This window comes from Neltuma alba, unplaced genomic scaffold (genome assembly GCF_004799145.2).
Source record: "Neltuma alba isolate B1F8T4 unplaced genomic scaffold, ASM479914v2 tig00012683_pilon, whole genome shotgun sequence".
NCBI classification, from domain to species: domain Eukaryota; kingdom Viridiplantae; phylum Streptophyta; class Magnoliopsida; order Fabales; family Fabaceae; genus Neltuma; species Neltuma alba.
The window spans coordinates 136,509-149,771 of record NW_021637112.1 but is presented as its reverse complement, the minus strand read 5'-3'; the positions used below and the strand labels follow the sequence as shown (position 1 = coordinate 149,771).

General features: G+C 31.2%; 1 protein-coding gene across 1 annotated transcript; it reads left to right on the top strand.

Moving 5' to 3' along the window:
* Window positions 1–4,609: 4,609 nt before the first annotated feature.
* Window positions 4,610–13,082, top strand: LOC114729822 (probable LRR receptor-like serine/threonine-protein kinase At1g53430). The gene is made up of 23 exons (XM_028916863.1): window positions 4,610–4,789; window positions 6,238–6,436; window positions 7,196–7,267; window positions 7,395–7,463; window positions 7,587–7,658; window positions 7,770–7,841; window positions 7,936–8,007; window positions 8,130–8,201; window positions 8,280–8,351; window positions 8,466–8,540; window positions 8,637–8,708; window positions 9,652–9,717; window positions 9,837–9,896; window positions 9,993–10,031; window positions 10,119–10,165; window positions 10,283–10,659; window positions 10,791–10,986; window positions 11,079–11,231; window positions 11,500–11,618; window positions 11,741–11,951; window positions 12,061–12,298; window positions 12,517–12,667; window positions 12,771–13,082. The coding sequence occupies exons 1-23, from the start codon at window positions 4,672–4,674 to the stop codon at window positions 13,080–13,082; spliced, it is 2,934 nt and encodes a 977-aa protein (XP_028772696.1). The 5' UTR covers window positions 4,610–4,671.
* Window positions 13,083–13,263: the final 181 nt, after the last annotated feature.

Below are 13,263 nucleotides of genomic sequence, written 5' to 3'. Positions count from 1 at the left end.
TTGGCCATTGGGGTCCACACGTATTTGTGAAATATTTCACTTTCAATCACTATAAATAGCGTACTTTGTCTGTTAGGTTTTCAGAGTACCATCAGTTTGATGCTTTCTCAATTATTTGAACTAGACCAATTATATATATATATATATATATATATATATATAATCAATTAATGCATTAAATTTTGATTGCTGGAGATGCAGATAATGTTTTTGGAAAAAACCAAAAATGACAACGACGGCTATGGTACCTTGATCCCCTGTTGGACAAAGAGGGTAGTGGTCCTCCATTAAAGTACATCAATTATGATCCAAAACAATTAAAAATAATAAACCCAACCAGTAAAATAGCATAATCCCAGCAAATTAGGGTCAAAGGAAAGACGAGTCAGACTCATATATGATTAAGAATCCGCCATTAGAAGCAGATGAATGCGGAAAAAACATGAAACTATAACACAAGTTACAATCATAACTCTACGGCTTGAGTAAATGGTCGGAAAATAAGATGATTCCGGCAAGATTTATGAACCTGTGAATCCTCACGGATCAAGAAACACCCATCAGGAACCCAGACACAGAACAAGTGATCAAAGTTTAAAAACAGAGGAATTGGATGCAAAAGTTTAATCTTTTTCAAACCCACTTGCACTATTAAACAATTTCTAGTAAATCATTGCAAATATTCGCCCTTTTTGAGGCTTTCTATATCAATCTTTACAGTGATGAAGAACACAAGAGTTTATCAGTTTAAAAGTAGTTTCTTTCAGCAGGGCTGCGAATAAACAAGACAAGAACAAGATTGCAGAGTTTCTGCGGTTTCCAATAATGGAAAACGTTTGAGAAACGAGAAGGAAACATTTTCAAGCAGAAGACCAAAGGAAAGAAAGATGAAGACCAGAGTCGAATGAAAAGCAGAGAGCAGTAGTGGAGAAATTAGCTTCATCTTGGGGTAGAAGTTGAGCGTTTGCAGGAGAGTCTGTGAAGAAGCACTTACAAATTAAAATCTTAAACTATATTAACTCTTTACTAGTTAAAAATAACTTTTCAGCCTTACTCTTATGTAATAATAAATACACTTTTTAAAAAAGATAACTATCTAGACACTAATAAATAAAAGATAAAATAGTACATAAATATTAAAAATTTAATAAATTGTCTTATAAACAGGATTAAAAAATTTATTTTCTCTTTATGCTACAAGAGAACAACTGCAGAAGACAGTTAAATATTGGAAAGGTTTTCTCATCTCCCCCTGATATACATCATAGTTTAATAAACTGTGTTGGAGAGAACAATTTCTTAGACCTCATCATATTTACTTCAACAGAAATCGAGTGGACATCGTTCCTCTTGAATTAATTTAAGTCAACCTCAGCCCCCCATTTTTTTGTTTCATTTCACTTGTGCGAGTAACGAGTCACAATATTTACACGCTTCATGGATATAACTCATTGCATATGTATACCATATCTGGAAGTAACTGCTTTCCACAATTTCTTAGTTGAATATTCTCTTGTAAAATTCATCACCCACTGAATCAGAACATCAGCGTCGAGCATCACATCGTTTTCTTGCTTTTAATCACAAAAGGATCAATATGAAATTTCTTTCATACAATTATCCCGTATCCGGCTTTTTTCGATCCTATTATCACATATTTGAGCAACCGACTTTTTTTTTTTTTGGGGTTTTTTGGCACACAACGATCCCACTCACAAGTTTCCATAATGTAACGCGTAATTAATATGAATCTGATGACGAAGCGTTTTTCTTAATTTTCTGAAAGTCGGCTGAAGGATACAATTCCACGAACGATTTCATAAGCTTGTTTGGATAATCATGGTGGAAAAATATTTTCGTTTTTTTGTTTGATAAAGGGTCATTTAAAAATTATGAGTTTTTCACTTAACTCTGTTGATTTAATCTTCTTGGCTTATATAAAATATTGTTTTGCAGTCAATTTATATAAAATATGTACTCTTCCGATTCTAAATGTAACACTCACTTTATAATATAAATCACATTATAAAGTAACCGGAGGAGTATTTAACAACTAGTTGTGATAATAAAGAGAAGAATACGTACGTCGCTTCTTAATTAAAGAACTATGACCCACACGCATAATTTTGCCCCCGGCGAGAAAATAGTCCGTTGATTCTTTATAGGGGGGTGCCGAATGGGCCCTCAAGTTTCTACTGATCCTATTTATTTACAAGATATTCTTTTAATATTATTTATAACGGATTTTTTAAGGTACTTTTTATATATTTTATATAAAATAAAAATTTCTAACTTTACTTATATTTAATACATACACTTTTAAAAAAAATTATCTACACCAGAATAGATAAAGGAGAAAATAATATATTTAGACTAAAAATTTTATAAAATAACCTATAAATAAGATTATTTCTTTTTTTCAATATAAATAGGACGAGAAAAATATATGAGAGAGGGATTTTATGACTTTTGTATTAAGACATTATATTAATTATAGGAAATTAAAATGGAATTTTTTTTTTTTTAAATCTTCATAAGGGGGAAGCACCAAGACGAGACAGAGACTGATGCGGCACACCACTGGTGGATCCATGCAATTATTAAGCAGAGACTACTAAAGTCTCCGAGTCATCTGCTTGTCTGTAGGCACTGTCGGTGCTAATCTAATTGCTTCCCGTGTCCTTTTTTCTTTTTAATAAAAAATATTGGAACAAATCACATGGATAAGAAAAACAAGAAAATTATCATGAGATTCTAAAAAAAAAATTATAAAATAAATGTCAAAAATTGTAATTTTTTATTTTAAAACTTGTCACTACATATTATTTAGATTGTTATTTGGACTTTTTAATAATTATCTTTTATTTTTAGAATTTGATTATGATTTTCTTTTAAAAAAATTTGTTAAATTTGATTAAAAATAAAAAATAATTAAAAATTATAAGTTTTTTAAAAAATGCTTTTACTTATGAGATGAATGAATTGCAAAAAATGAGATAATAAATAATTCCTTCAGTTCACAATATAAATTATTTTAACCATTAACCAATTTATCAATGCAAAAAAATATAGTTGATTCATTAAATGTGTTTCAAATCGAAAACCTTTTGCAGCTTTATCCATATTAAATGAAGTTATGAAAGAGAGAGAAAAATATAAGGAGTTACGAGTATATTTAAGTATTAGTTGCAATGACAAAATTAATAGACAAGTGTTAATTACTCCTCTGAGCCTATTTATAAAGCACTTTTAACATATTTTATATAGACTAAGAAAAATTTTAAACTGCATTAACTCTCTATTGAAATATAACAACTTTTCAAATTTACCCTCATTTAATATATACATCTTTTAAAAGAATAATTATTTAGAGTATAATAAATGAATAACAAAATAGTACTTTTATATTAAAAATTTAATAAAGTTACTTATAAATAGAATCAAAACAAACCTTCTCTCTATCTTATATAAATAAGATCAGAGGAGTACTCTTCAACTGATTTATTTTTTAAATTAAGTTATCTTTTTAGAAGTGACTTGTATGCTATGAAATAGAAGGAATACATTCATTATTAAAATAAATAATTAATAAAAATTTTAAAATATCCTATAAATGATTCATATAAATAAGAATAAGATAGAGATGGTATCCCAAAAAAAGGGTCCAAGTAATCATGGCCCTCAAGATTGTTTACCATATTCCTTCAGATTATTTTTTTGAAATTTACAACATTCAGAGTTGATAATACAATTCGTTTTGTTGTAATAATTAAAGTAGTTTGTTTTGTTGTAATTATTAAAAAAAATCTTTGTATTTATGTCATATTGTAATAATGATATCTAAAGTCTTTACTTTTAATTTTTGTCATCTTGTAACTCACAGTTTCTATACAAACCATGCTCTGCCGATAATTAGGGGCAAAAAGAGTTGTAATAACCTTTTTGTATAATACTAATATGCTGTGTCATATTAAAAGATAAGAAAACAGGCCAAAATTTACTTTATGTTATACATCTATTTTAACTTTATTATTTTAAATATTTTTTCTCATCAGTCATTTTATGACATAATGGCATGTAAGTTACCTTCGTATATCGGGGTTGTAATGTTTTATCAGCAACGCTTGTCTTTTCAACTGGAAAAAAAAAAAAACTTTTTCTCAAAACATTGGCTCCTAATAAATGCTCTAATTTTTACTCCTATCGGTGAGATCTAAATGTACAACTTGCGTGATTCAAAAAAACTGTTAAAATTAATTAAAATTTTAAAAATATGTAAGAATTATATTTTTAAAAAAATAAGTTTTTATTTATAAGTGGGCAGGTAAGAGGGAGAAAAAATTGAGAGAAAATATACGAAAAGATAGTAAAAAAGAATATATTAATTGAATAAAAATATATTTAATTTTTTAATATTATCTGGAATTTGATTCGCGTTTATTAATTAAATTAAAATTTGAGTATAATCAAGTCTATATAGAAACAAAAAATTTATGGTATTTTAAGTCCACGGCTTACAGCTCTATAAGTGGTTGTCGTCTCCTTCTTCCAAGTACTACAAGTCACTTGAGCTTCCTCACCTTTTCTGTGTATCTTGCTTTTAGCTGCCCTGGCTCCATCCTTTCATCTTATTCACAAGTCAAAACCAATCAACCTCGGTGGCCTCTTTTAATGGAGTTTGCGACGTCAAGCTCCAAATCTGTCTCAATTTTCTTCTTTGGATTTCTGCTTCTGATCAGTTTCTTCACAGATTTCCCATCCAACGCTCAACTTATTCCCCTACATGAAGGTCTCTGCTTTTAATTTCATTTCACTTTTGTCGCCATTGCCTTTTCTCTTTTTGACCACTATCATAGTATCATCTTTTTTCCTCCCTTAAACTCGTCCCCCCCCCCAAAAAAAAAAAAAACACACACACACACACACACAACATACATAAGAAAGGCTAGATGACAAAATAGAAATTGTGTAGTTGGTTTCAAAAAGATTATAACTTTTACATCGCTCCTCTGTTTTCTAAGTGCATGTTCTTGCAGATATTATGAACTTTCAATTTTGTCTTCTTCTGTCGGTGAGCTAGACGGGTGTTTCAGAATCCATCAGAAATTCATTAATCTTCCATTTTCCTTCTTGTTTTCCCAACCATTAACTTTTTTACGTATTGTTCTCTAACGTATACTCCTCATAGTTAATTCATCAGGTTTTAAATTCTATTGTCATGGATTTACCTTTTGACTCTATCTTAGTTTTGTTTATTATATTAAATTCTTCTACATCTCACTACTTACGCTTTTTTTAAAGTTATGTTTTGATGGAGAGAAAGGTGGAAGAAAAATAGGAGGGAGTATTAATGAAGAAAAACTTTTAATAAAATAGTTAAAAAAATTTATTATTTTTGGAAGCTTTTCTTCCTGGTATTCTGTCCTTCCTAATTTTCTCCCCATCCACATCCAAATATAGGGTAAGAAAATTTGCTGGAGATGTCAATTATTTACCCGCATTGAGCCGATTTTACAAGTGTTTTCTTGGTTGATTTTCTATGTCGTCCTTAATACAAAATACCTCTCAATTGGTTTTGATATGAAAGCTTCTCAAAAATATAATATATGCTATTAAAACTCAACTTGAGTCAAACCAATATTTAATTTTAATCTAGTCTAAGAGTTTATACGAGTCAGATTTTATGTTTTTTCCCCTTATTATTAACCCTGAAGCATTTTCACTTTGACAAAAAAAAAGCCCTGAAACATTTTCACTTTGAATTTAAAAGACGAAAAAAAATCAGTACTTTAACTTTATTAATTTTTTTCAGATTATATGTTATTTATACATGAATAATCCATTTACTCATAGATTAATATTTTTTTTAATTTAAATATTACTATTTTTAAGGTTGCATGTAAATATTTTTAATATATTTGAATTAAAATATACTCCTCTGGCCTTATTTATAAGGCAAAGAAAGAAGACATTGTTTTGTTCATATTTATAGAGCAGTGAGAGAATTTTTTTATATAGATTTACAATTTAATCCTTTTATTTAATACTGTGTTGACTTTGTTTATATGAAGTATAATATATATTAAATAGGGATAAAGTTAGAAAGTTGTTGAATTTTAAACGAGAGTTAACAAAGTTTAGTATTTTTTTTTTTTGCCTATATAAAATATGTTGGAAGTGACCTATGAATAGAATCAGAAGAGTATTATTTTAATCATGCTCATTTTTGCAATACAGTGGACACTCTTCAGGCAATATCTGATGAATACGACAACGTAAATTGGGCGGTTACACAGACATCTTGCATTAATGCAAATGAGGGATTTAATAATTACATTATTAATATGCATCAACTCAGTGATTTCTTTACACTTGCCAGCAATGTCACTTGCGATTGCTCCTTCCAAAACGGCACCGTTTGCCATGTCACTAATCTGTATGTGATCTTCTTCCTCTACTTACCTTTAATTTTGCTGCTATACTACTTTCCATACTTAAGCTAAATAATTAATTTAAAAATATCAAAAAAATAATTAAATTAGTCATTTGTAATAAATGAGTGTTCGCTTTCCTAAAATTCATTTATCAATCAGTATTGAAATTATCATTTAATGGGATTCTTAACATATATAACTAATAAGAATATTTTAAGAAAAATTATAAATTTGAGAGTCAAAATAAATTGAGATTTTACATTTAGAGTCAAAATAAACATAAAAGCGAATGAATAATTTCTTATAAAATAAGAGTATTTAATATTACATCATAGTTTTTTTTGGCCAAAATATTACATCGTGGTTTAGGTTAGACAATATTTTCCTAAAAGTGAATGATCAAGTTGCTAAATTAGTAAGTTTGCCAATTAATTCATTATTAAGAGCTAATATTGATATTGTAATTCATAATTTTAAAAAAAATTGAAATATATATTCAAAATATGTAAAAAAAAAAAAAGTATTTTGGTCTATCTATTACTTTACTATCATGAAAATTTCCAATTTAAACCATTTAAAAGCAAATGATTCAAGTTATATCAGTGAGGTAAACAAAAGTTTTCTCATGAAAAACTTGAACAAATTAACTCAATTTTCTCAATTATACACAAACCCACAAGACTTCTTTAAATTGTATGCTGCATTTTTTAATGATTAGACGTGTTTAATTAATGATAGAACAATTTTTCAATGGTACATAGTATGCTGAGAGGCCTGAATATATATGGAGTTATCCCCGCTGAACTCGGAGATCTCACCCAGCTGAATATCATGTAAGTGATCACACACAGATATACATATATCTGCACACACAGGGGCTTATTTGATTGCATCATCATTGTAAAACCATACACCAGAATCTAATAAAGACTGACAGAAACTTACTGTTGTGTTGAGCAGTGATCTCACTTACAACTATCTGAATGGTGCAATTCCAACGTATTTTACTCGCATCCCTATTACCAATCTGTAAGTTGTCAAATATGAACAAGGCATGCAAATAGGGAAGTTCTCCAGTTTGGTCCTAGTTGAAACTAAATAATTTTCATGCGTGATGTATTTTTAAAATTGAATTCACTATATACGCTTCAGGTCCATTGTGGGAAATCGAATTAGTGGTTCAATTCCTTCTGTGTTTGGTGAAATTGCTACTCTACAGGAGCTGTAAGTTTTGGAGTGAAATCCACTCTCGTTTCAAAATTGTCAAGAAAGAAAACAAAAGGAAAGAAAGATAGTTGATAGAGAAGCTGAATAAGTTTGTATTTGATGTCATAGGGCCTTGGAAGATAATCAGCTCGGAGGACATCTTCCTCAAAGTTTTGGAAATTTGAGCAACTTACGAAGATTGTAAATTGTCCTTTTGATTTTTTCCATTCTCTGTTTCCTGCATTTTCTTTTGGCGCTTCCTAATATTTGACTTTGTTTTTGCATCAAAATGCAGACTTCTTTCTGCAAATAATTTTACAGGGACAATACCAGAAACATTTGGAAATCTCAAGAACCTTACTGATTTGTGAGTGACATCATGCGACGCAACTGTTCTGTTTAGTTTTTAATTCTTATCAATTTTATTTTCATATTTAGTTAAGTCCTTATTAAATACTGAGATTAGATCACTCCTCACAACTTCTGCAGTAGGATAGATGGGAGCACATTATCAGGGAAGATACCAAGTTTTATTGGGAATTGGACAGAATGTATTTATTTGTGAGTATCCTTGAATTTAAAGATTTCTTATTGTACTCATCCTGTTCACTTCCTTAGAGAAATTTATGTTTTTATCAGGAATATGCAGGGCACAGGCATGGAAGGCCCTATTCCTTCCACCATATCTTTGTTGAAAAATTTGAAAGAATTGTGGGTTGCTCATTTTTCCTTCGAAGCAGCAGCACATATGTTGTAAATTGTTTTGGAATTTACTCTTCAGTAAATGGTTCTTTCTCTTTAATTAAAGAAACATTTTTATTTCAGGAGAGTATCTGATTTGAGTGGAAACACAACTATGAAATTTCCTGATTTGAAGGATATGAAGAGTTTGCAACGACTGTGAGTTAAAAACTTTTCTACCATTATGCTAAAATCTCTATTATTCATTTGGGTTTTGTGTAAAGTGGCTGATAATTCTCCTTTCTATGACTTCAGGGTACTGAGAAATTGTTCAATTACTGGTGAAATTCCAAAGTACATTGGCGAAATGAAAGACTTAAAGACTTTGTAAGTTGCTGCTTTGACTAGGCAGTTAAAGAGATTGTCAAGATTTTCAACTCTTTTATATTTAATGGATGCATTTAAGGCGTTCTCTCACCATTTCCTAGTATAATAATTGATTTAAGACTAGCTAATTGATTATTGGTCCTTATTTACTAATTTGCATCCGAGTTATCTCATTTTCTTGCAGGGACCTAAGTTTTAACACGTTGACTGGTTCAATACCGAACTCATTTCAAGAGTTGCATTTTAATCACATGTAAGCAAACATTAGCATTTGTTGGTAAGAAGTGTTAAAGAAAATAATGTGGATATCTTATCAATAATAATCATCAGTGGGATGGGTTTAGTGCTTTATTTTTCAAAGAAGGGTTTGGATGTTATTGGTCCTTTTTTTTTTTTTGGGTTAAACTATTAGTATCCGGCGCAATCTGGACACTGGGCTTCTTTGCTCTAGTATTTTTGTTCATAATGACCGATGTGTCCTATGACCGTGAAACCACAGACCATCTCTATTTTTGAATGGAAAATTTAAACTGAAGTAATGAGGATTCTAGTGAAATGGGTTGATTTTGACATAGTAACATGTGTTCTTGAAGTCACGCCACAAATCGCATCCTATCTTCAAGACAAGAGTGGCTATGTTTTGGTTTTGCAGCTATACATGTAATTTGGCAGGCTAGGAATGATGTTATCTTCAAGCATGAAAGTTCCAGTTGCGATAGGTTATGTTATAGGGTGATCAACGATCTCAAAGTTAGATGGAAAAATCTGTTAACAGAAAGGAATAGACATACAAAGGCTATATGAGCGAGATTTAATATTTAGGAGAGCCTGTATGCTCCTTCTTTTGATGTAAATAGATTTTGAAATGAATATAAGTTTTCACTTTTTTCAAAAATGAAAATTATTAATAGCACTAGGGGACTAAAGTTAATTGTGGATGCAGGTTTCTGACAAACAATTATCTGAGTGGAAAAATTCCAGAATGGGTGGTGGAGAACAGAGAATATATGTTAGCCTATTCCCTTAATATCTCTCCATTTTATAATTCTAGCGTCACCTTCCATACAACTGCAAAGTCCCATATTATTGAAGAAGCTAAACTTTTAATCTCATGATATTTGCTTTCAGTGATTTATCATATAACAATTTTACTGAGGTTTCTACATCTAATTGCCAGAACTTGCAAGTGTAAGCTTCTCTTTGTTTATCAATTAGATGAGCATGCATTTCAAATTAACCAATGTTCACTTTTGTAATTCTCAACTTACTATTATTGACGGACAGGAACTTAGCTTCCAGTCTTTCATCATCAGGAACAAATGCGTAAGTTCTTGCCATAAACTTGTTTAAAATTTAGTTTCAGTTATATCTCTTGGAATCATCGATTGAAACAAACTATTGATTCTATAGAACCTTCTGTTTCAAGAAGGGCCTACCTTGTCCAAGAACACCTCAATGTGAGTTGAGATTTTGTCTATCAATCATGTTTTTAATTTGTACACCACAAAAATTTTGGTAAGCAAAGCTGCGATAATTTCTCCTTGATACCATATCATAATATTTCCATTATACAGATAACTCGTTGTTCATTAACTGTGGAGGACCAAAGATGAAGTTTGAGGGGAATGAATATGAAGAAGATCCCAATCCAGATGGCATTTCGTACTTCAATATCAAAGATGACAAATGGGCTTATAGCAGCACAGGAACATATATATTTAATGATAAAGCTGATTATGTAACAAGTGTGACAAAAAATAAGTTTTCTTTGTTTGTTAATGGCTCAGAATACTATCAAACAGCCCGTCTCAGCCCTTCGTCACTTAAGTATTATGGCCTATGCATGCTGAAGGGTAATTATAAAGTAAAGCTCCACTTTGCAGAGATAATGTTTTCAGGTGACCAAAAATTTAGCAGCCTTGGTACACGCATATTCGATGTTTCAATTCAAGTGAGTGATGAAAAGAAACGCACTCTATCTGATTGTTTCAATTGCTTCTTACATTTTTGTCAAATGTCCTAGCTGTTTTTGCTAGAACATAGTAGTTTTGAAGCTATAGATTTATTATTACATTTTCACAGGGTTTGAAATACTTGAAAGATTTTAATATTGCGAAGGAAGCTGGTGGAGTTGGTCAGGGCATCACTAAGGAATTTGATGTTGATGTGAACGATAGCACTTTGGAGATTCATTTATATTGGGCAGGGAAAGGAACTACTGCAATTCCCACTAGAGGTGTATACGGACCTCTAATATCTGCTATCACAGTGATGCCAAGTAAGTAGTATTTTTCACATTATTATGTAACTTACTGTTTTCTTATAAACTACATCATGTTATGTGGTGTAAGCATTTATTCTTGGTTGCAGACTTCAAAGTTCCTTCACAAAGGAATGAAAAAGGGTTTTCTGCCGGAGCTGTTGTTGGAATTGTGGTTGGATTATGTGCATTCCTCATACTGGTGTTACTCATTATCCTTCGAAAGAATGGTTTCCTTGATAGGAAAGATTCACAAGACATAGGTAATATTGAAGCATAAAATAAGCTAATTTAGGTTTTGCTAATAAAACTTTATTAACAATATACTTTTAATTACAAAGTAGCTGTTATTTTTGTCATGCTAACCAATCTTTTCATGGATAACTTTTTTCCCTTGGAAATGGGCTTTGTATTTCTACAGTATGAATTTTGGTGTCTGATGTATTTTCACCTTATGTATGATCTTCAACTATCAGTATATCAAGTAATGGAGATTCTAGCTCTCTAATCTTTTATTTCTTTTATAAACAGATCTTAAGGGCTTGGATCTTAAAACTGGTATATTTACCTTAAAGGAAATCAATGCAGCAACCAACAACTTCAATGCTGACAATAAGATTGGAGAAGGAGGGTTTGGTCCTGTTTATAAGGTTGTTACAAGATGATATGTTCTATTAAATTGCATGCATGATCAATTTGCGACTCTTGCTTACCTAAATCAAAAGCCATTTCATCTTTCCTATAACTTTATGTCTTATATCCAAAAACACAGGGCATTCTCAAAGATGGCAGAATAATTGCAGTTAAGCAGCTATCTGCTAAATCAAGGCAAGGAAATCGTGAATTTCTAAATGAAATAGGCATGATTTTTGCTTTGCAACACCCTTGTCTTGTTAAGATTTATGGCTGTTGCGTTGAAGGAGACCAGTTGTTGCTCATATATGAGTTTATGGATAACAATAGTCTTGCTTATGCTTTATTGGGTAAAGTACTAAATGTTTTTGGCCTGCTTTGCTTTATGACGATCCACTATCTTATATCAAGGCTATGTGAGAATGGAATCTAATTCGTGTTTTATTAAAAAAACCAAAGGCCCAGAAGAACTCCAAATAAAATTGGAGTGGCCAACAAGACACAAGATTTGTGTTGGGATTGCTAGAGGTTTGGCTTACCTTCATGAAGAATCAAGATTTAAAATTGTTCATAGAGATATCAAGGCTACTAATGTGTTGCTTGATAAAGACCTCAACCCCAAGATATCTGATTTTGGTTTGGCCAAGCTTTACGAGGAGGAAAATACACACATTAGCACCAGAATTGCTGGAACTCGGTTAGTTAGTTAGTATTAACCGGTAACTTATTAAATGTTTTTTTAGTTATGTTTGTTTGGATAACACGTGGGAGATGAAAATGCAAATATGGTAGTGGACATCTCCTTTATGAAATTGATAATAATTTTGATTGAAGGCAATACAATACAAAGAAACAAAAATGCAGGGCATTTGGCTTTACTAACTCTCATTTTATGAATGAAATTTTATTATGCAGTGGTTATATGGCTCCTGAATATGCAATGCATGGATATTTGACTAAGAAAGCAGATGTTTATAGTTTTGGAATCGTTGCTTTGGAAATTATCAGTGGCAAGGTCAACACCACGCAAAAGTCAGAGGATGAATGCTTTTATTTGCGTGATTGGGTATCCTACGTCCCAATTAATTAAGTAGATAGCTCAGCTTTTCCAAATTAAATTGTGTACACTGGCTTATAAGGCTTCCATTTATATGTACTGTTTTTATCAGGCACATCAGTTGAAAGACGGAGGTAATCTGATGGATTTGGTGGATCCAAAGTTGGGTGAGGACTTTAATAGAGAGGAAATAATGACTGTGATTGATATGGCTCTCCAATGCACTGAAAACTCTCCAAAACTCAGGCCTACCATGTCTAAAGTGCTTAGCATTCTTGAAGGCAGGCCTGCTGATCTGGAGGTAGTCTCAGATGATGAAAGTGAGATTATGGATGATGACTTGAAACTGAAATTGGTCATGAAAGAAGAAGCTGATAAAGATGAGACTAATCAGGCCATAAACTCGTCAACCCATGGCCAGTAAAGATTCTTCTTCCTGGGAGAAAACCAAGTAGCTGCATATATCTTAAACATGGCCTCCTCAAGTTAAACGTGTTTGTCTTGCCATAGTTTGATGGATATATTACGTTAATATTGTACTATAAATTCTCTTATGATGCCAAACCCTGATATATACTTCTCAGAACTATCTGGAACGGGTCATG

Excerpts from the sequence above, each read along its gene's own strand:
- LOC114729822 (XM_028916863.1), top strand. The coding sequence starts at position 4,672 with ATGGAGTTTGCGACGTCAAGCTCCAAATCTGTCTCAATTTTCTTCTTT. Across the intron at positions 10,166-10,282 it reads TTGTCCAAGAACACCTCAAT|ATAACTCGTTGTTCATTAAC; the intron begins GTGAGTTGAGAT and ends TCCATTATACAG. Across the intron at positions 10,987-11,078 it reads TGCTATCACAGTGATGCCAA|ACTTCAAAGTTCCTTCACAA; the intron begins GTAAGTAGTATT and ends TCTTGGTTGCAG.